Source organism: Lagenorhynchus albirostris, chromosome 10 (assembly GCF_949774975.1).
Source record: "Lagenorhynchus albirostris chromosome 10, mLagAlb1.1, whole genome shotgun sequence".
NCBI classification, from domain to species: Eukaryota; Metazoa; Chordata; class Mammalia; order Artiodactyla; family Delphinidae; genus Lagenorhynchus; species Lagenorhynchus albirostris.
Genome location: NC_083104.1, coordinates 38,770,822 through 38,796,413, shown reverse-complemented (window position 1 = coordinate 38,796,413; position 25,592 = coordinate 38,770,822). Strand labels below are relative to the sequence as shown.

At 49.5% G+C, this 25,592-nt stretch overlaps 1 protein-coding gene across 1 annotated transcript in view; it reads left to right on the top strand.

The window, feature by feature from the left end:
- The first annotated feature begins 7,934 nt into the window (after positions 1 to 7,934).
- BSN (bassoon presynaptic cytomatrix protein) overlaps positions 7,935 to 25,592 on the top strand; it is a 91,254-nt gene continuing 73,596 nt past the window's right edge. The window contains exon 1 of the mRNA XM_060163896.1: positions 7,935 to 8,128. Coding sequence (XP_060019879.1) covers positions 7,935 to 8,128 — 194 coding nt within the window. The remainder of the gene's footprint in view (positions 8,129 to 25,592) is intronic.

Here is a 25,592-nt window from a genome sequence, read left to right as displayed (position 1 = left end):
AAGGGGCAGGTTGTCCTGGGACACTGCCAGGGCGTGGGAGGCAGGGCATGCAGCAGCTGTGTCTTCAGAGGCAGGATCAGGGCCATTGGTCACAGAACAACTGGTGCCTCTTTTGGGCTCACTCCCACCACCACAGGGTCCTCACCATCTCCACCTACAGCACCCAGGCTGCTGCTCTGCTCACAGCTTTCAAGACCCAGAGCTGAGACTGGTCCTGTATTGCAGATAGAACTGAGTCCCAGAGTGGGGAGTTGGGGGTGAATTACTTGTAGGATACCACACTGATAAATACCAGGAAAAGCTGTCCCCAGTGCAGAGTTCAGGGACACATACCTCACCCCAAGACCTAGCAGCAGGAGCCCAGGAAATGACCCTGCCTTTGCTCTCTTGGCCTCAGGAAGTTCTGCTTAATGTTTAACCTGAAGCCACTGATGGAGGTGGCCCTAGAGTCTCAGCTGGGGTGGGGCTAAGTTGGTCTGTTTGTGTCCCTGTGAAGGCTCCTTGTGTCCAGGAGGTGCCCCTGGGTGGTTTCCGGGCGGTAGCAGGGGCAGCTCTCAGCCTTGGTAGTGGTTCAGGGGTGCCCCATGTCAGCCCGGCGGAGAGCCAATTGCCAGGGGCTCTGGGCCAAAGAGGGGGGACAGTGTCCATGGACTCCCAGGAGGTGGCGCCTCAGGCTGGAGTAAGCCTGACAGCAATGGGCAAGTCAGGCTGTGGGCGGGGTTAAGTAACAGCGGAGGCTGGCTGTAGGAGGGTGGAACCCGGCCTAGAGCAGAGCAGAGACGGCCGGGCACTGGACCAACCCTGGAGGGGGGCGGGGCCGAGCGGGGCTGTAGGCAGGGCTAAGGCGGTAGGGCCTGCTGCCGAGAGCCGCTCCGAATTAGGCCGCGGACTGGCGCTTTAACTGGGCGGGTCTTTTCTCGCTCAGACATCTAGGCAGAGACCCTGAGGGCGTTAGGGTGCGAGTTGCTGGGGTTTGGAGCCTGCCTTTCGCCGCGGCCGTTCTCCTTCAGAAAGGGAAGCTAGCAGAAAATAAATGGGAGGGGCGAGTCTGGGGCCCAGGCTTCCAGATGCCTTCTGTTACTGGGGCCCTGCTGGCAAACCTTGAATTCGGACGTACTTAGGCAGGAAGGAATAAGGACCTTTCCTTTGCACCTTAGCTTTTGTAAACCTCCAGGATTCCTGCGGTGGAGGCCAGCATGGGGCCTGCACACAGTAGGGCTCAGCGCTTGTTAGATGCTCCCTGAGTCTCCTCTTCCTCCAGCCTGAGAGCTGAGAACACGGCCTAAAGTGCTGCGGATCTGGGAGGGTCCTGGATGGAAGCCAGGCGGCTCCAGTTGCTGTGCCCCTAGGAGAAGACACTTGGCAGTAGAAACAGACAGGGATGGGGTAGCAGATGACACTTTCTCTGAGTCGACCCTGGAGTGGGGGCACCCTGAAGCCCCAGGGAACACCCTGCCCAAAGCTCTCTCCACAGCCCTGGGCACTCACTAGGACAGCAGGGAACATCCATTTGGCAGCTGGCTAGAGCTCCCAAAGGCAGGGCTGAGTGTATTTTTGCCTTGTGTCCTCATGGTGTTGCAGCCTCAGGCTGTAGAGGGCAAAGCCCAGGTTTGGGACTTGCTAAAATGGCTGGGAGTTCAGGTTAGGCCAGCTCCTTTTCCAGGGATCATGCCCCATTTCCCTCAGCATCTCTGTTGCAAAAGGTCTTGGGAGAGAAAGGTGAAGAATGGGGCTGGCTCCAGCCCACGATGGTAGGGGATGGGGAGGTCCTGATGGGAGGTGGCAGCAGCTTTCCTCTGGGTGTGCCTGTGGGAGAGGACCAGCTTTGTCCTGGGTGAACTCACCCTCAGGGAACATGTGCCTAGTTGGGCTGGACAAGAAGCAGGGCCTGGGGGATCCGCTGAAGGGGATGGAGTCCTCCTCTTGTTTGAGGAGCACATGGTGCATATGTGTGTAGGGGGGAGGCCAGCGTTTCTGTGTCCAGTACCGTGATTAGAGGGCAAATGAGAGGCTAAGGAGGCATCCAGTGTGACCCCAATGGCTCTGACTCAGCAGCCACTGTGCCTCCCAAGGCTCACCCTGTGTCCCAGGCAGTACAATCAGCTTACTCCTCTCCTCAGAGACACCCTAGGCCAGGCAGGGCTAGGAGAGGGACACAGCCACCCTCTGAGCCCCAAGAAGATCCCTGGAGCAGATCCGGGGATGAGGGAGGGCTTGGTTGAAATGAGCAGACTGGGGGAGGGAGGGCTCAGGGGAACACATGACCTTTCTGTTCTCTGAAGGCAAGAGGAAGATGTACTTTGTTCAGCCTTACTAGGAATTCCTCAGTCTGTACTGTTAGCTTATGGTCAGAAAGGCCACCTTCTCAGAAAGCTGATGCCCATGCCAGGCCTGCCAGCTGGGGGAGTTATTAATACATAACTAGCAGTGCTAACCCAGCTGCTGCTGTGCAACTGATACCTGCTGCTATCCACCCCAGAACCCCAGGGAAACCTGAGTGTGACTTCAGCCCTTACAGCCTGGCCTGGCCTGGTGGTGCTTTGGCCACACCCACGGATGCAGGGGATGGTAGTGGTCCTGCATGGAGGGCCAGCAGTCAAGCCCTACAGATTCAGGGCCTGGTTTGCGCAGCAGGCAGACAAAGGCCAGACTTGGAGATTGCAAGTTCAGTGAGGGTGGAGTAAGCTCAACAGCCTTGATTTCTGCTGCATCCTTGGGCCCTAGCATGATGCTGTCTTTATTCTAGGGCTCAAAAGTGCCAAATTGAACTGAAATTATTTAACTAAATTGAATTTAACTGAATTGAAATCATCCATCCTAGAAGAGGCCTAAGGGACTGTGGACCTTTCTACTTGCCATAAGGGTTTTGTTTCACCGACCTGCCCTATTCTGTCCATCTTTCCTGGAAGGCAGGAATTCTTCCAGTGGCTCCTGGAAGCTCCCTGGACAAAAAAAAAACCTTATCATAATCCACTCTGATCAGGACAAAGATAAAGCTCAGTGCAGAGAGTAGCTATGTCCCATGGCCTGAAATACCTGGTGGTAAAGGTTAATTCCCAGTAATGGGCTTGGGTTTGCAGTAGTGGAGCCACAGAGGGTCAGGAGGTAGGGTTCCCTTTAATAGACTTCCCTGAAGACATGTGGAACTGAGTCTGATGAAGGGGTTGAACTAGCTTTCCCTTCCCGTGAACTGTCCAAGTCATGTATGATCCTCTGTTGCCTGGAGTAGGATACATGGGCTGGTTAAGAGAGGGCATAGGGGCATGACTTGCCACCTGACCTGTTCCCCCCGCTCCCCATCCATGGAACAGAGGTAGGTGGAAGCAACTCCATGGAAACTGGGATCCTAGTGGGAAGGACTGCAATAGTAACTGAGGTAGCATTTTCTTTTTTTTTTTCTCATTATTTATTTATTTTATTTTTGGCTGTGTTGGGTCTTCGTTGCAACACGTGGGATTTTTGTTTTGGTGTGCAGGCTTTTCATTGCGGCAGGCAGGTTTTCTCTCTCCATTTGTGGCGTGCGGGCCTAGTAGTTGTGGCGTGCGGGCTTAGTTGCCCCGCGGCATGTGGGATCTTAGTTCCCTGACCAGGGATCCAACCTGCTTCCCCTGCATTGGAAGGCAGATTCTTTACCACTGGACCACCAGGGAAGTCCCGAGGTAGCATTTTCTGTAGTTTACAGGAAACCATTTGTGTGCTTGTCTCTCCCCTTCTGCAAACTGAACTTCTTGAGTGAAGTTCCCACAGTCTTCACTGGGCCTGGCGCCGAGTAAGAGTTAGGTATGCACTGGCTGAAGGAGGATGAGTGTGCGTGCACGCACGAATGAGATCTGCAAAGCCAGCCTGGAGGCCTGTTTGGGGGAAGGCAGAGGGGCAAGGAAAGCAGCATGTTTTGACTTGGACAATTACAACTTGGAGAAGCCATGTCTTCATTATGTCACAACAAGCCTTTGGAAGCACATAACTCTAATAGCAATGGGGCTTAATTAGCTTTCTTGGGAGCAATGCATGGGCGGTGGGGCTAGGCTAGTGATAAACATTTCCGATAATTTTTTTACTGGCTTTTTTCACATAATTCAAGTAAAGATTTGCACATTGCAACAGTAAAGGAAGTATGCAGACAAGGCATCAAGCAAATTCTATACTTTTCAGTTTTGCTCCCTTTTCCTACTCTACAAAGGGCATGGGTCATCTGAAGATCCTAGTACACAAGCAAAATTGTCCTAGCCAGCCCAGATGAGCTGCTGAGCAGGACAAAGATCAATCAGGTTTCTTGTTTGTAGCCTCATACCAGGCTTAGGCTTGCTTGAGAGCTGCCTTATTCCCCATGTTAGTGGGTAGTGCTGACAAACCTCAGCCAGGAGGGAAACCTTCTGTTTCTTTGGGCTTCCTTCCTTCCTCTTCAGTCCTGTTTTTCCATCCCAGAGGAGGAATGCACACAGGGATCCAATTTCCCGAGTTGCTTCTCACTGGTAAGCCTCAGCATCACTACAAAAAAAAGAAGAGTACAGAAGTCAGGGGGCCCTGTAGATGGGAGCCAGCTCTCCCAGCCTCTCTGGAATAGTCCAAATCCCGTAGCAACACGTCATCCAGAACTGTCCTCAGTCATCCTTCGTCATTCTCTCCCATCTCCACACTCTCTACCTCCTCTTCTTGCCTGCAAAATTTGTCATTCCTCTTCACCACCGTCGGCATCTTCATCTTTGGCTCCTGAGCCTCCCTGTGGAGGTCACCATGCTGAAAGTAGCAGCCCAGGGTAAACTGGATTGTGTGGGGAAGCAGGAAAGCCTCAGAGTCTGCACCCTGACCCCTGTGCATGGGCTTGCATGCCTGTTGCCTTGCCTATGGCCCAGCTGGCATCCAAGTGCAGCTCCTGAGGCCCTGCATCTCTTCATTCTTCCAAGATTTGCCTTCCAATGACTAATAATTTCTACAAATCCCAGCAGCAAGCTGGCTCTGACTAGGCCTTTTCCTACCTGGATAGATTTTTTTCCCCCTGATTTCATTTTCCCTCTGGTCTTCTATAAATGTTTGAGAGCACAGACTGGAGAAGTAAGTGGACATGTGTCCATCCATCAGTTCTATTTTGGCATGTGGACTGATTCTCCTCCCATCTGGTCTTTCTCCAAAATGACTGCTATGTGTCATATGTCACACTGAAGTGGGAAGAAAATGCGTTTGGCAAGTGAAGTTTAGGGGGCTGGGGAGCTTCTGTAGGGTCTCCAGGTCCATCCCGTCCCTGGCCAGGCAGCAGCTGGACGAAGGAGGGAGTGGTACCAGACATACCACACAGCTGGTTTGCACAAACCGAGAGATTTGTGCATTCACTTGTCATGAAGTCAAGCCTAGTGAATTCTCCTAGGTCAGTATAGGCAGCTTGTCTATGACCCCTCCACCAGGAGACACTCTGGACACAACCTCAGCACCCTCCTTTTACTCATTAAGTCAACAACCCAAATGCAGTGTTGCAGGAGCTACAGCCAAAGGTCCCTCTGGTGTGCTTTTAGCCTGGTGGTTGGTGAAGCCCTTGGAAGTGCAAGTAAGGGAAATGCTCAGAGCTGCAAAGAGAACTCAGCCCAATCATTAGCCCCTGAGGTCCTGCTGAAAGCAGCCCAGGGGATAGGACAAGCCAGACAATGTCCTGCTCTTGAGGAATGCCCACTGTAGGTCAAGAGGAAGGAAACAACCCCTGGAACAATGAATAAAAACTGAATCAGAGCCCCAGACAACCAGAGGCCAGCACCATCCCATGGTTGGCAGGAGTCCCTAGGCTGAATGCCAGGGGTGGATGTGGACAGGGCAGGCATGTTCCTGGCAATGTTTCTCAGAGGAAGTGGGACTGAGAGTTTGAAAGGAAGGTAGGGGAACCGCTAACCCACACTTCCAGGTCTCTACTGTACTGTGTCCTTTGTCACCAAGGCAGCAAAGACCTTGGAGTTCTGCTAACAGCCAGCAATCCACTCTGAGGCAGGCAACTCCCCAGGCCTGCTGCCTGGGTAGGGCTAATTACCCCCATTGGTACCAGGGACATGTTGATTTAAATCTGTGGAAAGCCACAGCTCCTATGACTTCTACAAAAACAGAAAACAAACATCCTTCTCTCCCCCACTATCAAGTGGCCCAGCCCACACTGACTGGTGTCTGTGAAGCCAGAAGGGCCTGGGTCGGGCCAAGGTCAGGTCATTGGCCTGCCCATAGTGCCTTTGTACACGTTCTTCCGCAGGAGAAAAGGTGTGGCACAAAACCCCCAAATCCCAGACCACCCACCAGAGGGACAACTAATAATAAAGTTAGTTATGTGTATGCTGGGCACTTGTTGTTTTATTTGTATCAGCCACTCCACTCTCATAATCCCCCATGTTAGAAGGGCTAGTATTATTATAACTTTGCAGGCTAGGAAATGGAGGCTTGGTGAGCCTAAGTGAGTTGCCAAGGCCCCATTTGGAAAGTGGCAAGACTGAGGTGTGGATCCTTGTGGAGCCTACATGTGCACACCTAGTCACCAGACACAAAGATGATTGAAACACAGGAGGAAACACAGTGAAGACCATCATAACATAGGCAGAGAGGCTCTCATCATCCCGGGCAGTCAGAGTCAGGTAGTCAAGTCAGCGATCCAGGCTTCATGGAAACTCCATCCCAGAGGTTGGGGGGCAGCAGATCAGAGTGTATGGGAAGGCCCAGCCAAGGTCTGTCCATCAGCCTGGTTATCAGTGTTCATTGGGATCCCTGGAATTGTCCAGGTCAGGTTAGAACTGCTGACATCCCTTTTGATATATTCATCATCAGGAGAATTAAATGGGTTTGTAAAATGGGTCCAAATTTACTCAAGTTCTTCTACACAGCCATGATTTATGAAGCCAGGAATAGTTTGGAATATAGTCTGGATCTTCTAAGAAATATTCTCCCTCAGGAAAGCACAGGTTTGTGTGAGAAGCCAGGAGGCAGAGTAGTATGCAAACACTGAAGTCTGTAAAAGTGAGGTAATGGTTAATGCAGAGGCAGCCTGCAGCCCCTCATCTGGGAACAGTCCCTGGGAACCGCAGCTCAAAGCCTCTAAGAAATATCAATTCCTCTTCCCAATCTCCAAGGTCACTGTCCCAGGGCCTGCTGAGGCATCCTTCCATCTGGCTTCAGGCCAGCCCTGACACACCCTTTACCTTTCCCAGGGACACTTCCTGAGACTCCTGTCCTGCGGGACCAGGCCTCAGAGTGAATCCCAGATGGTTCGTTCTCATTGCACCATCTGAATAAAATCTTCACCCCCCAGCTAGCCTTTGAGACCCTCATAACCAGCCCCATCACCCAGCATCCTTTATCTCCGTCCTCCCATGACATCGTGCCTCTTAACACTCTTGTTTATTTGCGTTTCCAACTCCTAAACATCCTTTAATGCCACACTCGGTGTCCCCTCTCTGAGGCCTGTTCCCACAAAGTCTGCCAGGTGGGACACTGAAGTTACCCAAATGAGAGCTCCCACTCCCAAGTTCTCCGAGTCAGAAAGCGCCACTGACTCCAGGGCAGGGCACGGCGCGACGCCCCCACGGCCCCTTCTCGTGATCCGTGTCCCTCCAATCCTGGTTGGGTGGGAAGCTCCCACCAACCGCCGCTGGGCTCCTGGTAGCACTCGCCGTTCGCGTCGGCCTCAGACGGCGCATGCGCTGCCGCCGGTGGCTGTTTCCCTGCGACCCCGCTTCTGGCTCGTGTACTAGAGTCCTCACGGGCTGGCGGGAGCGCGCGCACGCGTGGGGGGCGTCGTGAGCAGGGAAGGGGCACCCGAGCCGCGCATGCGCAGCGGCAGGCGGCGGCGCGAGCAGAGCTGGGAGATGATGGCGGCGGCGGCGGCTGCGGCGGCGGCACGGAGTGTGTGAGCAGCAGCCCGGGAACCGCCGGCCCGGGCCCAGTGCGACCCCGACCCCGCCCGCCCGCCCGCCATGGGCAACGAGGCCAGCCTGGAGGGCGGCGCTGGCGACGGGCCGCTGCCGCCCGGCGGCTCCGGCCCCGGCCCCGGCGCAGGGAAGCCGCCTTCAGCACCGGCTGGTGGAGGACAGCTCCCGGCGTCAGGCGGGGCGCGGGCAACCGCCGGACCACCGGGTCCAGGCCCCGGGCCCGGTGCCGGCCCGGGCACGTAAGTGCGGGACACGGCGGTGCCCGGGGGGCGGGGATCTGTAGCTTGAGGCCGAGGCCGGGGCCGGGGCCCACGACCCTGCGGTCTAGTCTGGACAGCGAGGTCGGACGTCCGGCCACACTTAGAACCCAGCTGGTTTGGCATGAGCGGGTGGTCGCGGGAAGCGGCCCTCCCTTTACAGCCGCCCTGCCTTAGTAAAGCAGAATGGTGAGCGCAGGGTCAGTCCGGGCCTGCAGACCGTGACTCCGTCACGAACCCCAAATTCGCTTCCTCCCCAATGCCGGGCTAAGGAGGGGCTTATGTAACCTCTGCTGGGTCCCTCTGCACTGGGGAGCAATGGGACGGAAAGCGTCCTCCCTGTCTGCTGGAGTCTGCATGTGTCCATTGTGTTGGGCCAAGGAAAGAGCACAATGGGAGTGGCTGTCAGGGAAGATAAGTGTCACTGCGAGGAACAGAAAGATGTGGAAATAGTTGAACCATGAACTTGGTCATGTGCTTTCCTCAGGCATTTAGTGGCTAAAATCATCTTTGGAGGAAGGGAAAATGCCACTGGACACCAAAAGGTACTTATTTAGGCTCATAAATACTAACAAGGTCATGTGCTTTCACAATGGTTTAGCGAAAAACACTTTGGGGTGAAGCAAAAATGCAGTTGAATCATCTAGAACCAAATATGTTCTCTTATGATTTAGATTACCACCTCAGATCAGTGGAATGTTTTAAACAGAACATATCTGATCAAATACTGTGAAACCAGCTTGTTTAAAATGCATCCCGAGGTCCTATAAACAATCAAGTGGCAGTAAATGCAGTGGAAGGAAATGCCAATATATAATAAACCAGTAGACTGAAAACTCAGGAAAGCTACCAAGAGACAACAAGATAAAATGGAAGGCATTATCTTTACACCAAACAGACCTGGGGAGTAGCAAAACTGGGGAGTGCTTCTGGATCCATGTGAGTCTGCTGATAATGTTGCCTTGGCTTCTCTGTGTGGGAGCATAATTTTTGATTCTTTAGCTGCCCAACTGTGCCTCTCATGTGGTTATTTTCTCAGAAGTTGTTTCTTAGACAATTAACAGTAATGAAAGGCTCTTAGTAGCCTGAAACCTGCCACAGACAGGCCAGCCTGTGACCATCCCTTTTAGAGTAGGGATTTGCCCGTTTTACATTAGCTATTATGGTAATGCAGTTGGATAGCACACAGTTCTTAGCACTGCAAATACTGTCCATTTTGCTGCGTGTTGAGCTGCTGTTTGAGTTTTAGCTTGGGGGAGGCTCACTCAGGCTTTAGAGCTCTCCTTCCAAAGGAAAGCATCTACGGCTGAGTGGAAAAACACATTGTTGTTAGGAGTTCTCTATATGGGAAATTTGTCATTTCTCTTCTGATAACCAAACAGGCTAGTCTGCTTGTAGTTTATCTAATGTTGCAGAGCCAAGCATATGAAAATTTGGAAAGACTAGGGCAGCCCAAAGACACAGGAAGAGGCTAGTGTCTATTCATATTCCTTTTCAGTATTTCATTTCTATCGTGTCTATGTGTTCTGCTACAGGGCAGACCCATGAACTACTGTGGGTTAGGGAACCATGGGCTCCTGCTGGATTTAGCAGTCACATAATCTCACTCCTGGCTGTGGGCAGGAGTGGACCTGTGGAGCTAAGGTCCTACAGCTGTCAGGCTCAGGGGGTGAGCTGGCTATTTGTCACCAAAGCTCTGAATTGGGGGCCCTTAGGAGATGGGATTTACTCTTCCAGCTGATATTTGCTTGTCAGAGCATCTCAGCTGAGCTGCATCTCCATGATACGTCTCTCCTTCAGCATCAGAATGGCTTCTACTTCCTCTCACCAGAGCGTCTCAGGTACCTGATGCCAAATTTAGCATGTTCTGTTCCGAGATGCTGCTGAACAGATTGGCCCATTGATGGAGAAAAAGCCCTGTGGCATGTGCTTCTGGGCATTCGGGAAAGGCATTGGCATAGTTTCAAGCCAGCTTGTGAATTTGGGGGGATTATATTGTGAATAGAGGTAGGTGGAGGGCCAGGTAAGGGGGAGGTAATTTTACTGACCCCAAAGGGGAATGGAACTGAGGTCCTGGGGGAGTTGATTCCTGTCTCTTTCCTGTTGCTGTATTACCCCTTGTCACCCCAGGTTGAATTAGTCTTTTCATCCTCATACTGAGCTGACTTGGGTTCTGTGAGGGGGCAGCTCCAGCATCTGTGGCTGAAGAGCTTGACTAGAATCCTGTGAGTAGCAGTGCCACCACACCCATAGTGCCGCCTCTTAACCTGTTTGGATGATATGGCACTTTGGGCATCAGAGAGTCTCTCAAGGCAGGGCTCTCTGCTTCTGGTCTCAGGGTCACATGTGCAGTTATATACATTGTGCCTTTCCCAAGGACTGCCAGGTCAGGGAAGGCTGAACTCTATCTCAGGCTCCAAGCTATATGCCTTGGTATGGGCTGCATCTTCCTACAGGAAGGGGCACCTTTCACTTATTCATTCATTCACTTATTTTTATGGTGGAATGCCTGATGTACAGTGAAGGTCCCAAGTTGATGGGATTTTACTTGTACACACATCACCAGTTCAAGAGAAATTTTATGAGTACTCCAGAAAGCACCTTTTAAAAAAATTGCACAAAGAAGCCACGTAGACCAGTGGCGGCCTGTTTAATCTACACCAGCTCTGCGGACTTGCAGAACTTTGACATTTGCAAATTGATCTTTAGTCAATCAACCAAGGTATATTTACTGGTATCAAGAGCAAGCACTGTGCTGGGCTTTGTGGAGGGTCTGGAAGAATATATGATGCTCCCCTGTCCTATAGCACCTCACAGTCTGGTTGGTCAGATAGCTCTTGAAGAGCTCTCAGAGAACAAAGTCATGGAAGGTTCCTAGGAGTGACACTGTAGGCAGCTCAGTGTCTGAGAAGTGTCAAATAGGTAGTGCTTATAGAAGGGTTGTCAAGTGAGAAGAGTGGAGAGGCAGAGCCAGGCTTCAAAAGAAGGAGAATCCCAAGACTCTTGGGAGAGTGATGGGGATCTAAGAGGTGGAGAGAGATAGAAATGACATGAGGAGCGTGGTTTACACAGGCAGGGACAGTGAGCAGAGATTGGGGCTGAGTGCAGGGGTGTGGAAAGCTGGGGCAAACCAGGTAAGGCGCCTCCCGCTCGTTACCCCATTGAAATTGGTGATCAGTGCTGAGCTCTCACTCACTTCCAGTCCAGGGAGACATCTTGAGCCAAAGGCAGCTGGGCACAGAGAGCCTGGGCATTTGCTGGAAGGTGGTTGAAGCTGCTCTGAGAACCATACCCAGAGTTCCTTTCTCAAGATGGGTTTGCCATAATTATATCTCAAAAATGAATGAATGAATGAATGAATGGATTTGTCAGGCATAGTATCTCTGGTTTGGGATTAGCCAGACTTGTTATACTATGTCAGCTATCAGTCAGGCTCTAGAAAAATCTGGGATTAATTTGTAAGGCTAAAATGAAAGGATACAATTGTTAGGTTTGGAAATAATGATCCTTTATTATTTAGAGATCCTGTGAGGCCATTGGATTCTCATGGAGGGCATGTCATGGAGTTTGCGCTTAAGTGACCTAACATCTGAATGGTGATGATGTCAAAAGCTCACCCAAAGGGGGCAACCATTTTTGCATTTCTTGCCAGGGAGAGGGGGACAGTTTTGATAATATAGCTGTTCCTAGCATTAGTAAGACTGATAAGATGCTGCAGATACAAAAAAAAAAAGTTATGGATGCATTAAGGGGAGGAAGTCTGTTTTATTTAAAAAAAACTTTTTATTATGGAAAATTTCAAACATACATACATAAAAGTAGAGAGAATAAGTTAATAAGCTCCCATGTTCCCATTGCCCAGCCACCACCATCATCAGCTCATGGCTGATTAAGTTTATCTATCTCCCTCACTTCCACCCCCATCTTCAAGATATCCCAACATTTCATCATCAATATTTTAGTGTCTATTTCTAAGAAATAAGGGATTTGTAAAAACATTACCATAGCACCATGATCACATCTAAACAGCTAACATTCTCTTCTTAATCTCAGCAAATATCCTGTCAGGGTTCAGTTTTTTTGATTATCTTATTAATTTATTTTTACAATTGGTTTGTTGGAACTGTGAACTAAACAGGATCTACACATTGCATTTGTCTGATACATCTCTTCAGTTTCTTTAAATCTGTATGTTCCTTCTCCTTTTTTCCCCGTTGCGATTTATGATTGGCTGTGTTATTTGTCCTGTGGTTTCTCATATTCTGGATTATGCTGATTGTATCCTTGTGGTGTTATTTAAGATGTTCTTCTGTCCCGTATTTTTCCTGAAAACTGGGAATTACATCTAGAAGCCACTCAGAATCACATTTCTCTTTTTGGCCAATAAATTCTAGCTTTTTAAGAAAGAGTTCGTTGAGGGCTTCAGATGTGAAGGGACTGAGAGTTTGTTGAAAGTAGATCTAGACTTTGGACTAGTTTGGGAACCAAAGAACAATACAGTGGGCCACTTTTCTGTTCTTTTTCTAAATTTCTCCTTCCACTGAGTAGGTTTGGTTCTGAGTTTAAGAAGTCAAAGCTTTCAGAGCCCCTGGATCACACCTTTTCACTCCAGCATAACAGGGGGAGCCTTCCCTGTATATGTAAGTAGCAGGCTGCTAGGAGAGAGGATTTGGGGCTTCAGTAAATCCTCCCCCTTTTCATAGGTCCTGCACATTTGAATGGGGCCCTTTCCCCTAATCTGTGATGGATGTGGGGAGGGGCAGACCTTGCTATGTGTGGGCTACTTGGGGAGAATCTGTACCTGGAGCCTGTGGCCCATACGCAATCAGTTGGTGCTGACTGTGGAGACAGGTTGGCAAAGCTGTCGTAATAGTTATAACTACCATTGCTGGGTGCCTGTTCCACCATAGTCATTCCTCTAGGTGTTTTACACACACTTATTCCTTACTCCACCTGCCTGGCCATACAGCTCCTGCAGGCTCCATCTGTCCTGGCCTTATTCGTCCTTCCTTCCCAGGGACTCACTTTTTAAAATGGTGAAATGGTGGCTGAGACCTACCTGCCAGCAGCAAGGGCCAAGTGTCACTTTAGGACTTGAGGCCCTCCTAGTAAGCTGGGACTTGGTGGACAATCCAGCTCTGGGGACTCCTATCTCAGTTGGTGCCAGGGGCATGTCATGCTGGTGTTGGTACTGCATTCGTAGGACTTGCGCAGGTTCCTTTCCTGTAGGGCCTTCTGCCATCTCCTTTCACCATTGTAGTGGTGGAAGCTGATTGTAGCTGGGGAATGAATTAGGACCCTGGCCTATGGTAAGGGAGATGAATTCTGGTGTCCCACCCCCACCGTGGATTGGGCCTCTGGTGGGGACCTGTCCCTTTCTGGGATTCTCTCAGTGCATGTGTCTTATACTTTAGGTTCTGGCCAGCTGTGCCTGTAGGATGGAGAAGAGGAGCATGCTCCCTGATTGATCTGTGCTAAACCTTGGGTGCCCAGGCTGGTCTCAGGGCTGCTTTGATCTCTCCTTCCCGTACTTTGCTCTTAGGGGCATCTAGGGTTAAGAGAGCCTTGCTCTAGCAGAGCCCTCTTACGTGGTATCTCCACTTCTTTCTAACAGGAGGGTCACACGGAGGCATATTGGGAGGCTCCAGAGAACTTTAGGTCACCCTTGAGATCAAATCCAGATTTCTTTGGAGAGGCCTGGCTGCTTCTGAAGTGGTGGGACTGCTGTCAGGGCCAAAGGTGAGGAAGAGATTTTCCCTAAGGAGTAGTGGAAGGACTTGGTCCCAACCACTGAGGAGATCAAAGAGCCTCAGCAGCTTGTCTAGGAGCTCACACAAGGATCACCCAACCTGGTCCTATCTGGGACTGCCCCTATACCCAGAGGAGCCCAAGCTCTCCAGTGCCCCAGGCTCAGGGAGGGGGATGTGCCTGCCCCCCCGCCAGGGATGCTGGAAGAACCAGTAAGACACTTGGGTGCTTAGGAGGAAAGGAGAGGTAAGGAAATTTCCTGGTAGTCACATCCATACATTGGATACGTTCATGTGTGCTGGTAGGTAATAAGGATCGTCTGCACTTTTTGTATACGGGAGCAGTTATGAGGGATTTCTACAGTTAAATTCTACTTAGAAGTAAGAGGACTTTAAAGTGATGTTCAGCCACGTATTCAGGAAACCCTTTGCTGAGCACCTACTGTATGCCTATCCCTGGGTGAAATGTGAGGAACAAAGGAAGGCGCAGGATATGGGCTCTGCCCTCAAAAGGGCTCACAGCGTGATGGGAGAGAAAGAGAGACAAGTTCAAATCTTTACCCTCAACTTCCTTAAATTAGAGTTTGCTCCTGCCTTCTCTTTGTCTCACAGAGGTAAGAGAAATGAGCACACGATTAAAAGGGTTTGTATTATTTCATCTTCTAAAATAGTAGAGCACATATTTGTATGGTGTTCAACAGCTTACAAAACACATTCACAGCACTAACTTACTCTGTTGGGAGCTCCAAAGGTCTAACATGAGAGATTCAGAAGAACAGCCAGCTAGCTGACTTTAGCAAACCCAAATGCCATACACTGAGCACAGCTGGAGAACCACGTCACTTCCCTGCCTCCTGTTCTCAGAAGATGGAAAATTTAGCAAGAGGATGGGAGGGCCTTGAGGACAGGAAAAGGATCTGGAAGTAGGACATTTGAGCGAAGGATGGGGTAGGGTGGGGTGGGGGATGAAGAATGGTGGAAGCATCCTGGGTGGGGGTCAGAAACTCAGGTTTTAATCAGTCCTGATGTTGCCTGAAACTGGCTGTACGTGTTGGGTAGGTCCTCAGTTTTTTTCCATCTGTAAAATGAGAAATTTAACTAAATAATCCCCAAAGTCTCCTCCACCTCTGACAGCTTATTTCTGTGAGATGATTGAAAAGGAAGGGGGATGCTTCCCACTGTTCAGCTTCACAGAGGAGAGAAAACAAGTACAATGTGCAGCCTTTAGGTTAATTAGAAGAGCTTTAAATGAAGAGGATTGCTCTTCCATTGTGCCCCAGAGATCTTCCGGAGTGGACAAAATGACCTCACAATCAAGCCTGGAGCCAGGAGAGGGACTGGCTGCTGCCTTGCCAATTGGTTGCTCCTGGTAAACACGGGCTTTTGACAAGCTCTTGGCATCCTTCTACTGGCTTGGCTGGCCAGCCAGCAAGGCTCCCACCTGGACCTGCAGAGCCTGCTGCAGGATCCCTTTTCCCAGCCATGCTCGACTGCTTATCTCCTGAGTGTTGTCCCATCCATATCCCACAGGTGCTCTGGCAGCAGCCAGTGTGCTCACGTTTTCCAGGGGAGCCAGAGTTAGCAAACACTTTGTGGTGGGGGAGGTGGGGCATGGATAGGGCTGGCCTGAAAGAGACTTTAGTTCTGCCCCCTCCAGTTGGCAGTTGTACAGCTTCCTTCCCTTGTAGAGTGAGGAGATGGATGTGGTACTCACTGCAGTTTCTCCTGTAGCTCCGTGGGTTTTGTGGGCTCAGGCCAGGTCTCCTCCAATGTCAAGGTCTGGCATGTGAGGCCACATCCTTCAGGAGCATGGTTTAGCTTCAGCACGTGGTATGTTTGCTCTGTCCTCCTTTTATTTTGAGCATCTAATCCAACACCTAATGGATACCGGAATGGCTGCTTCCATATTCCCTGAAGGCAGGAGCTCTGCCTTGGTGCGAATACCCCAGTGGTCCGTGGCCTCTGGTCCCTCCCAGGCAGATGATTCCACTGTTGGAAAGTTCTTCTTTCCCTTTGTGTGTCTCCTTATACCTCCTGTCTCTGGGTGCTGGCTCTGCCCTCTGGGCCAGCTGACTTATCCGCTCACAGGTTTGGCAGGAGCTCACTGTGCTCTCACCTCCTCAACCCTGGTCTTCTCTCTAGGCTTCTCCAACTCCTGTGGCTGGAATGTGACTCTGGGACCCTTGCTGACCTGGGCTGTCCTGCCCAAGACTGTCAGATCCTGAGGACAGGAAGGCTCAAAGAACAGGGCTCAGGGCTCAGCATGTCACATGGACTGTGAGTGACAGTCTGAAGGATGAGGGGCCTTGGCTTATGTAGGCTGAGAACACCATCCTACACCTTTCTGAGCACTCTCTGTCACTGCACCACACAGTTGTCCAGCCTCATGCTGGGCATCTCAGCATGAAGGCTGGATTCCCTCCATCCTGGGCTTGTGCGGCCTGAGTGTGAATCTTTGGGGGTTCTGCATGGGTCCCTGCCATGACATCTCTGGTTGTACTTAGAGATCCCTTCCAACCTAGTGAGACCCTTTTGGATCCTGACTCTGTCCTCTGAACTGGGGTAATAACTAAGGCAGTGTGATTGTTTCAGTAATCATGCTATGTGAACTTCTCCCTTTCCTATGGCCTTGTGAGCCCACTTTCCAAACCCCTTTATCTGATCTTGAGTGGCCAGTGTTGGGTTGTAGAAGCCACAGCCTTGCTAGCTTGGGTTTGGAGTGGTGCCAGCTGAGGACAGTGGCAGAGACAGGGCTGGATTGGAGAGGCAGCCACTGCTTGCATCTTAGCCATGGCAGCCCCGGTGCAGGCTTGTCCTTCCCGGGTTGGCGAGGTCATGCTGGCCTCTCTTTGGGGTGCGTTGGCCTTTGGCTCTGTAGGTTAGATGTCCCCAGGGGCAGCACGTACTCTGCAGATGAAAGTTTCAAACACACATAAAAGGAGAGAAGATGGTATGGTGAACTCCCTCCTGTGACCCCATCACCCAGCTTCAACAACGATCAGTGTTTTGCCAACTTGTTTCATCTATATTCCTCCAGTTGTTTTTTTTTTTGGCTGGATTATTTTCAGTCAAAATCCTAACATATCATTTCACTCATAAATACTTTAGGATGTACCTCTCATAGTTAAAAGATATTTTAATTTTAATCCAATGACATTATCACAGCCAACAAAAGTTAACTGTAATTTTTTTTCAACTTTATTTATTTACGTATTTATTTATGGCTGCGTTGGGTCTTTGTTGTTGCGCGCGGGCTTTCTCTAGTTGCGGCGAGTGGGGGCTACTTGTTGCGGTGCGTGGGCTTCTCATTGCAGTGGCTTCTCTTGTTGTGGAGCACAGGCTCTGGGTGTGCGGGCTTTAGTAGTTGTGACTCGCGGGCTCTAGAGCGCAGGCTCAGTAGCTGTGGTGCACGGGCTTAGTTGCTCCACAGCATGTGGGATCTTCCCTCTAATTTCTTAATATAACCTAATACCTAGTCCATGTTCAATTTTCCTTGATTATCTCAAAAATGACTTTTTATTTAAAAGATTTTTTTATTAAAAAAAATTTTTTTTAGCAAGAGAAAACACAGATTTTTATTTATGTATGTATGGGGGAGGTCAGAGAAAAATGTGATTTCCAAAAATGACTTTTGAGAGTTTGTTTGTTCAAATCAGAATCCAAACAAACCTTGCATATATATAGACTATTATATATATGTAATGTATATATGTGTGCTTATTTCAAAATAATGATAGATATTTTTACTAACAATACTACTGAATGTAGTTTAAAATTCGCTTGTAGTTTCTTTTGTCCTTAGTTTATATATTTTCAGGAATATGTAGTCAAAGTTCTGTGTTTTATTTATTTATTTTAAAATATTTATTTATTTATTTATTTGGCTGCACCAGGTCTTAGTTGCAGCACGCAGGATCTTCGTTTCTGAGTGCGGGATCTTTTAGTTGCAGCATGCGGGATCTAGTTCCCTGACCAGGGATTGAACCCGGACTCCCTGCATTGGGAGCGTGGAGTCTCAATCACTGGACCACCAGGGAAGTCCCAAAGTTCTGTGTTTTAGAGCTATTAGAAATGATTCTTCTCTGTGTGGTTATGCTACTAAGAGGCTATACAATTAAGGTTTGGTTTTTTTTTTTTTCCAGTTTGTGTTCAGTTTGTAAGGATTGCCTTTTGATCTCTTACCTGTTGCCACTGTCATACTGCACAGTAAGTCAACCAAAACTCAGTGGCTTCAAATAGCAATTTTTAATTCTCACTCATGCATCTGCATGCTGGCTAGAATTCATTGATCTAGGCTGGGCTCCAGGCTGTAGGTGAGTCCAGGTCTGCTCCACGTGTCTCTCATCCTCCTCAGACAGCAGGCTAGCCAGGGCATGTTCTTCCGATGGTGATGACAGATGCACAAGAGGGCATACCTAACCACACACAATTTCAAGCCTCTGCTTGAAATGACACATCTGCTAACATTTCTTTAGTCAAAGCAATTTTTAGTTAAGCCCAAAATCAAGGTGTGGTACTGTAGTTATTATGGCTACCTAACAAATTACCCCAAAACTCAGTGGTATAAAACATCCATTACTTTGCTTATTAGATTCTGTAGGTCAGGAATTCAGGCAGGGCACAGTGGGATGGCTTATTTCTGCTTCACAATGTCTGGAGCTTCATCTGGAAGAGTTGAAAGCTGGGGACTGGAATCATTTGACATGTCTTCATCATTTACATGTCTTACAGCTGATGCTGGCTATTAGCTGGGAGGGCCTCAGTGCTTCTCCATGTGGACTAGATTGAGCTTCCTCACAACATGGTTACTGGGTTCCAAGGGTGTCCTGAGAAAGGAAGTCAGGTGGAGACTGTGCTGCCTTTATTACCTAATCTCAAAAGATGTGCATTGTTACTTCTGCCACACTCCATTCATTGGGGCAGTCACAAAGTCCTGCCCAGGTTTGAGAGGAGGAGGCAGACTCCATCTCTTGATTGCGAGTGTCCAGGTTCTATAAGAGCATATGAGGGCTTCCCTGGTGGCGCAGTAGTTAAGAATCCGCCTGCCAATGCAGGGGACGTGGGTTTGAGCCCTGGTCTGGGAAGATTCCACATGCTGCGGAGCAACTAAGCCTGTGTGCCACAACTACTGAGCCTGCACTCTATAGCCCACAAGCCACAACTACTGAGCCCACATGCTGCAACTACTGAAGCCCACGTGCCTAGAGCCCGTGCTCCACAACAAGAGAAACCACTGCAATGAGAAGTCTGCGCACTGCAACGAAGAGTAGCTCCCCCTTGCTGCAACTAGAGGAAACCCGTGCACAGCAATGAAAACGCAACACAGCCAAAAAATAAAAATAAATAAATTTTTAAAAAAAGTTCATACGAGGGAATTTGCTGGTGGTCCAGTGGTTAGAACTGCAGGGGGCGCGGGTTCAATCCCTGGTTGGGGAACTAAGATCCTGCATTCCGTGTAGCTTGGCCAAAAAAAAAAAAGAGCATATGAGACTGGAAATTTCGCTGAGGTTATTTTCAAAAATAGAGTCTGCTGCAGCTGGGAAAATATACTGCACCTCTAGTGGGAGGAATTGCAAAGTCACATGGTAAAGGGCAGAAATCCACAGAAGGTAAAGAATGGAGAACAATGCCATCTACCATATTTTTTCTTTACCATTTAATTTTCTTAAAATTATTTAAAACTTTCATGTGATTCCAAATAAAACAAGGTGTATTGAGAGAAGTCTAGTTCCATCTTGTTGCCTTCCACTTTGTTCTCTGCCTTCCCTGATAAGAAACCATTTTTATCAGATTTTTCCATTGTTTCTTTTTGAAAATATGAGGAAAAATATACATTTATTTACCTTTCTTTTGTATATAAAAGGTAACAGATTCTAAACACTATTCTATACTTTGCCTTTTTTTCACTTAATATATCCTGAAGATCTCCTCATAGCAGAATATAGAAATTCTCCTGATTTCTTTTTGCATCTGGGCACTGCTCTATCATATGCACATGCTATGGTTTTCCCTTGGCATCAACCTGTGTCCAGTCTTTTGCTCTTACAAATAGCACCACAGTGAGGAACCTGGTATCTGTGTCATTTTGTATTTTTACCAGTGTATCTATGGGATATTTTGTGTTTTTTCCACTGTATCTGTAGGATAGTTTCCTGTTGGATGCGGAAACAAAATGGTGAATGCACATTTTGCTATGTGTTGCCAAGCCTGAGGGGCAAGGGCAGAAGCTGGGAGCTAGTGAGGGGCTTGAAAGGTATTCAGGTGTGAGAGGATGGTCACTGGACGAGAATGAGGAGGGGGTGATGGGGAGTGGGGAGAGGGTGAGAGTGCTGAAAAGTGCTCAACTTCTGAATATATTGTGGATGTAGAGTCAGCAGGATGGCTAAAGGGTTGGCTGTGAAGGGTTAGAAAAAGAAAGGAGTCAGGAGGACTCCTGAGTTTTGACCTGAACATCTGGTGCACACTGAGGGCAACAAGGATGGGGTCTAAGATCAGGAGTTTTTTCCTGGACAACTTGTGTTTTAGAGGCATCCAAGTGAGATGTTAGGTAGGCGGCTGGGTATTCTAGTCCCGGCTAAAAACATAAAGTAGCACTTCACCTGCAAATGCTTTAATATTGATGCCACCTGGTTCCTACAAGCACTCTGAGAAAGAAATAAGGAAGAGGAATAAATTGAGGCCATACTGGAGTTCCAAGAGGGCAAGTCAAGTATGCTCAACTCAACAAGCATTTATTTTATCAAATGAAGTGCTAGAAATGAAAGCATTCACAAGAGGCCTGGCATTAAATGCCAACTGGTGCCTGGTTCCTGCCCAGGGCTGAGGATATAAAGGTGAACAGGTAGATTAGCATCCCTGTTTCCTACTACAGAGAACCTTTGAGTTAAACTTGATTGAAGGTATGGACTCTGCCCTCTGGGAACTCTGACTCACTCATTGGGAGATGCTCAGAAAGCCCACTGTGGTCCATCCTTCTCATCTTCACACACAGCTGCTAAAATAGATACAGAATTTGAGCCTCAGACCAGAGAGTTTACTTGAAAGTTCCGGCCCATCCCACAGGCTCTCAGAATTCATTGCTGGTTGGATCTGAAGCCCAGACCACCAGAGCTACAGAGAACACCCTCTCACTGTAGGAAGAGTATCACTGTTTCTTCTTAACCCTCACTTATATTCATGAAACTCCAGGAAGGCTGGACTGTGGTGTGGGAGAGGGTTCCCTTGGCAGATTTTGGGGATTAGGAAGAGGGCAGGAGGGAGGGAGCTCCAAGTCTGTGGTTGCTGCTCTGGGGTAGTGATCTGCTCATGGGCATCTGGGGTAGAGATAACATAATTTGACTCTGTGATGTACATTTCTCTGGGCCCTGGTGCCTGGGTGCAGGCTGTGGCACACGGAGCTGGCTCCAAAGCCGGTGGACTGGAGTAGGTCTTTCCCAGTGGCCAAGCATTCTTCTCTGCTCCCCTCCTGTACTGAAGCACTTTTGCAAATGATAGTGCTTAGTGCTAACTGCCAGGGTGAGAGAGGCTTCCTGCCAGGGTGCTTTCAGGGAGCTGTGATGCAGGCTGAACCTGTGGAAGAAAGGAAGGAAGGGAAGAGACAGAACAGGGAAGCTTGCTCTAGATTCTCCCAACAGACCAGGTCTGCCCCCACCCTACCCTTTACTCCCCAGCTTTGTCAGGGTGTATGGTGGAGCCCCTCCAAGGATCCCTGCTCTCACTGGTACTTGGCACCTCCCTGGCCAGCATGGTGTACCCCTTAGATTGCCTGAGCTGAAACACAGACTGAGGGGCAGCAGGTACATGGCCTCTGTGCTGTCCCTACCCAGGTATCCAGTCAGGTATGAGGAACCCTGGGGAACACATCCAGGGCTCCAGAGACAGTTGTCACACTACCAGCTCCTTTTATTTTTAAAAAATATTTTTAAAATATATTCTTTTTCATATTCTTTTCCATTATGGTTTGTCACAGAATATTGAATATAGTTCCCTGGGCTATACAGTAGGACCTTGTTGTTTATCCATCCTATATATAATAATTTGCCTCTGCTAATCCCAAACTCCCAATCCTTCCCTCCCTTACCCTCCCTCCCCCTTGACCAGGTCCTTTTCTGAATGGTAAGAACCTCCACACCCCTGAGTGTGGTGTGAGAAAGAAAAATGTCCTCCCTGTCCTCAATTCATAGAGCCTGGTGGGGACCCCTGGGGGCAACACTGCCCCTTTCAGTTGCCAAGACCTTGACTCCTGCTCGAGGAGTACCACTCCTGGCGGTACTGAAAACCTGTTTTAAGTGGCATGAAAAAAGAGGAAACGAGAAACTTTGCCTTTTTGGAAACCATCCTGTGTTCCCTGTACTCCCATATGAGCCCTTATTCTGGGATTCTCAGGCTGGTGTGATGCAGGGGCAGTGACCCCAGGAGTAAAGGCTGAGTCTCCTGGCAAGGTTTTCAGGGAACATGGGCCTTGGTCAGGCTCCCTTAGCTTCCTTTTCCTTAGTCCCTGCTGGTGGCTCAGGAGAAACAAGACATTCAGATAAAGATGTACATAGCTTTTGAAAAGATAGTAACAATACTTAGTAATAATTGAGTGATTTTGCTTATACAGTATTTTTTCCTCTGTGTAGCTCTGGCCAATAGAGGGTCAGAATCACTGTTGAAGGATGGAAAGACTGAAGCCAGAGAGGTAATGGGTGTTTCGAAGAACCCATAGCAAGGTGGGGCAGGACCAGGAGGAGGAGCCGGGACTGCCCACCCTGGCCTCTGTTCAGTGAATCTCCCTCGCTACTTTGGGATGAGGAAACGTCCATGTGTCCAGTAAAGGGATCAGACATCGGTGTGCAGGACTGGCCTGCTTGGTATACTCTCTGCCCCTGGGTAGAGTGGGCTAGGGGTGGGGAGCAGGTGACAATCTCAGGGTGGCCTTGGGGATATAAGGCTCCAGGGCCAGAAGAGAAGAGCCCAGTCCCCACTAGATGGAGTTTAGGAGCAAGGCCTCTGCTGCAGTCTCTTCCAAACAACTCACTCTTGTAGAGCACTCACTCTGTGTCAGGCCCCAGAGGCCTCAGGGTTCAGTTGGGAATGAGGACAGAAATCATTCAGTCTTTTTTTATGTGCTGGCATGGATGCAGGGAGTACCTTCTGAACAAGCACGCAAACTCCAGGACCTTGTGGAGTGTACAGCCTTCAGGAATAAGACCCATGGCCACTTTATCAGAATCGGTATAAGCGATTCTGATAAAGGGTGCTGGTTGTTATTCCATGACCTGCCTTGGGGGGTGGGTTTAGATACCTAGGATCTATACAGCACCACTGACACCCTCCCCCGAAAAATTAATTTCTCCAGAGGCCCTGCTTTATCCCCAGGAAAGGCTTTGCTCCCAAACGGTTCTCATTCTGAGAATGCTGTTTCTTTGTCCAACATTTTTGTTCATTATTTATTTGTGTTCAGTGTTTGTTCATTCAACAAGCATTTATTAATCCTGCTGTGTATCTGGGTCTGTGCAGGCTCTGAGTTCACAGAGGAAATGCAATAGTCAGCCTACTTGGATCCCACAGTCTGGGTCAGCATGAGGGACTCAGCCAAAGCCACACAGTTCAGAGAAAGGAGCAGCAAAACTTCTTCACACACACACACACACAGACACACAGACACACACACACACACACACACACACACACACACACACCCTGACCCTGTTACCTCCCGGTGCTCCAGGGACAGCCTAATGGCCAGGTTCCTGTCCTTATCTGCTTAGACCTCCCTGTGGGCTCAGACCCTCCTGACCATGCTTCCTTCTTGGTTTTGTAGCATGTCCTTGTTTACTTGTCGGTCTCCTTTGTGGCACTGCTTGCCCTGTCTGATGAGGTTCCCAGGACTCAGCCCTCAGCCAAATCTCTTCTTCTCACTAGGCCTGCCCAAGGCTTCTACGCAAAAGGTGCTGCATGCTGACGGCTCCCCAAACTCTCCAGCTCTGGTCCTCCCACTCCCAGTGGACAGCTCCATATGGACCATCACTATGCCATCACTTGCCCTCTCACCTCTCCCCTTTGGCTGAAATAGTGTTTAATGTTGGGTTAGCAGGACCCCTTTTCTTGGAAAACTTGAGTCTGTACCACAATGAACTTAATCTGACATAAGATTTTTTTGAGGACAGGAATGTCGATGATTTTGTTTGATATCCATAAGAGATCTTAAACAGTCTTTTTTTTAATATTTATTTATTTGGCTGCGCCGGTCTTAGATGTGGCATGCGGGAACTTTAGTTGTGGCATGTGGGATCTTTTTTTAGTTGCAGCATGCGAACTCTTAGTTGTGGCTTGTGAGATCTAGTTCCCTGACCAGGGATCAAACCCGGGCCCCCTGCATTGTGAGCGTGGAGTCTTAGCCACTGGACCACCAGGGAAGTCCCTTAAACAGTCTTTTGTTTGGGAATGGAACCTCTTCTCAGGCCCAGGCCTGGGCTCCCCAGGTCAGTAGGAGCAGGTGAGCAGAGTGCGGATGGTCAAAGAACACTTCTGGTGGGAAATATCATAATCCAACTTGGACAGCCTTAAGTCAAAATGAGGGGGCCATATTATAAGATCAGAGTTGTGTCTTTCAGAACTCAAAAGTAGTTTATAGTCAGCTCTCAGATAGGGATGAGGACCTGGGAGATCATCTTCTCCTCCCAAATCTGCTTCTCTTCTTCTCCTCCCTGCTGCTTCTTTCTGCAGCCTGGTGAGTCTGGCTTCTCAGCAGATGGGCTGGTGGGAATCTTGGCAACTCACAGCTCACCCATCCCTCTCCCTGTTTTCCTTTCCCTCCCCCATTTCAGTTCTCCGGGGAGAGACTCTGAGAGGCTCAGTGTGGGCCAGGGGCCAGCATCAGCTCTGATCCACAGTGCAGGTGGAGCCACAGTGTACAGTCTGCACAGGACTCTTCTGTAGGGTCATTCCACCAGATTCCCCCACTAAGTGGAAAGCTTATGGTCCACCCACAAGGATAATCTGTAGGATCCCTGCTGCTGGCCAGCGTGTCAGAGTGCCCATTTAAAACCTCTTCCATGTGCAGCCCTTTTGACTCTATCTTACACCCTGGAGAACCTGGTATCCAGGTGAGACAGAAGGCCAGGTGGACCAGAGTGATTGCCAGGGCATGTTCCCCAGAGAGTGGTGGTTGGCTCCTGGACCTGATTCTTTGCTTGTCCAGGAAGAGGAGAACATATTCCAGCAACCTTGGGCTGACTCCACCCCATCCCCTCAGACTCCAATGGGCAGCTGCCTTTCACAGCAGCAGGCTTTCCTCCCAGAAGCCTGCTTCTGGGGTCCCATTTTTTGCTTTGGGACCGTAAGTGTTTTTCTTCTTTTCTACCCAACTGCTTCTGCTCTCCAGCCAGGTCCTGGCCTCTGGTCCCATTCTCTCTTCCATGAGCGTACCATCACCGTGGCATTGGAGCCTTTCCTGTGACTGTTGCCTTAGTCTAAAGGCTTGGTACTGGGGGTAGGAGCAGAAAGGGGCTTGCTCCCTCCTTTTCTCATGGTATAACAGTGCTGAGCAGCTGTGAACAGCTACTGGGGCTCACCCACCAGGCTTCCCAAGGGCAGGAACTCTGTCTAACCCTGTGAGAAACATTAGGGACGGATGGGGCTCAGGGTCAGCCATGGTGAATTGCGGCCTCCCTGTGGAGAAGCCTTGCTTCTGGGTGGGCCCAGGTCGGTGGGCC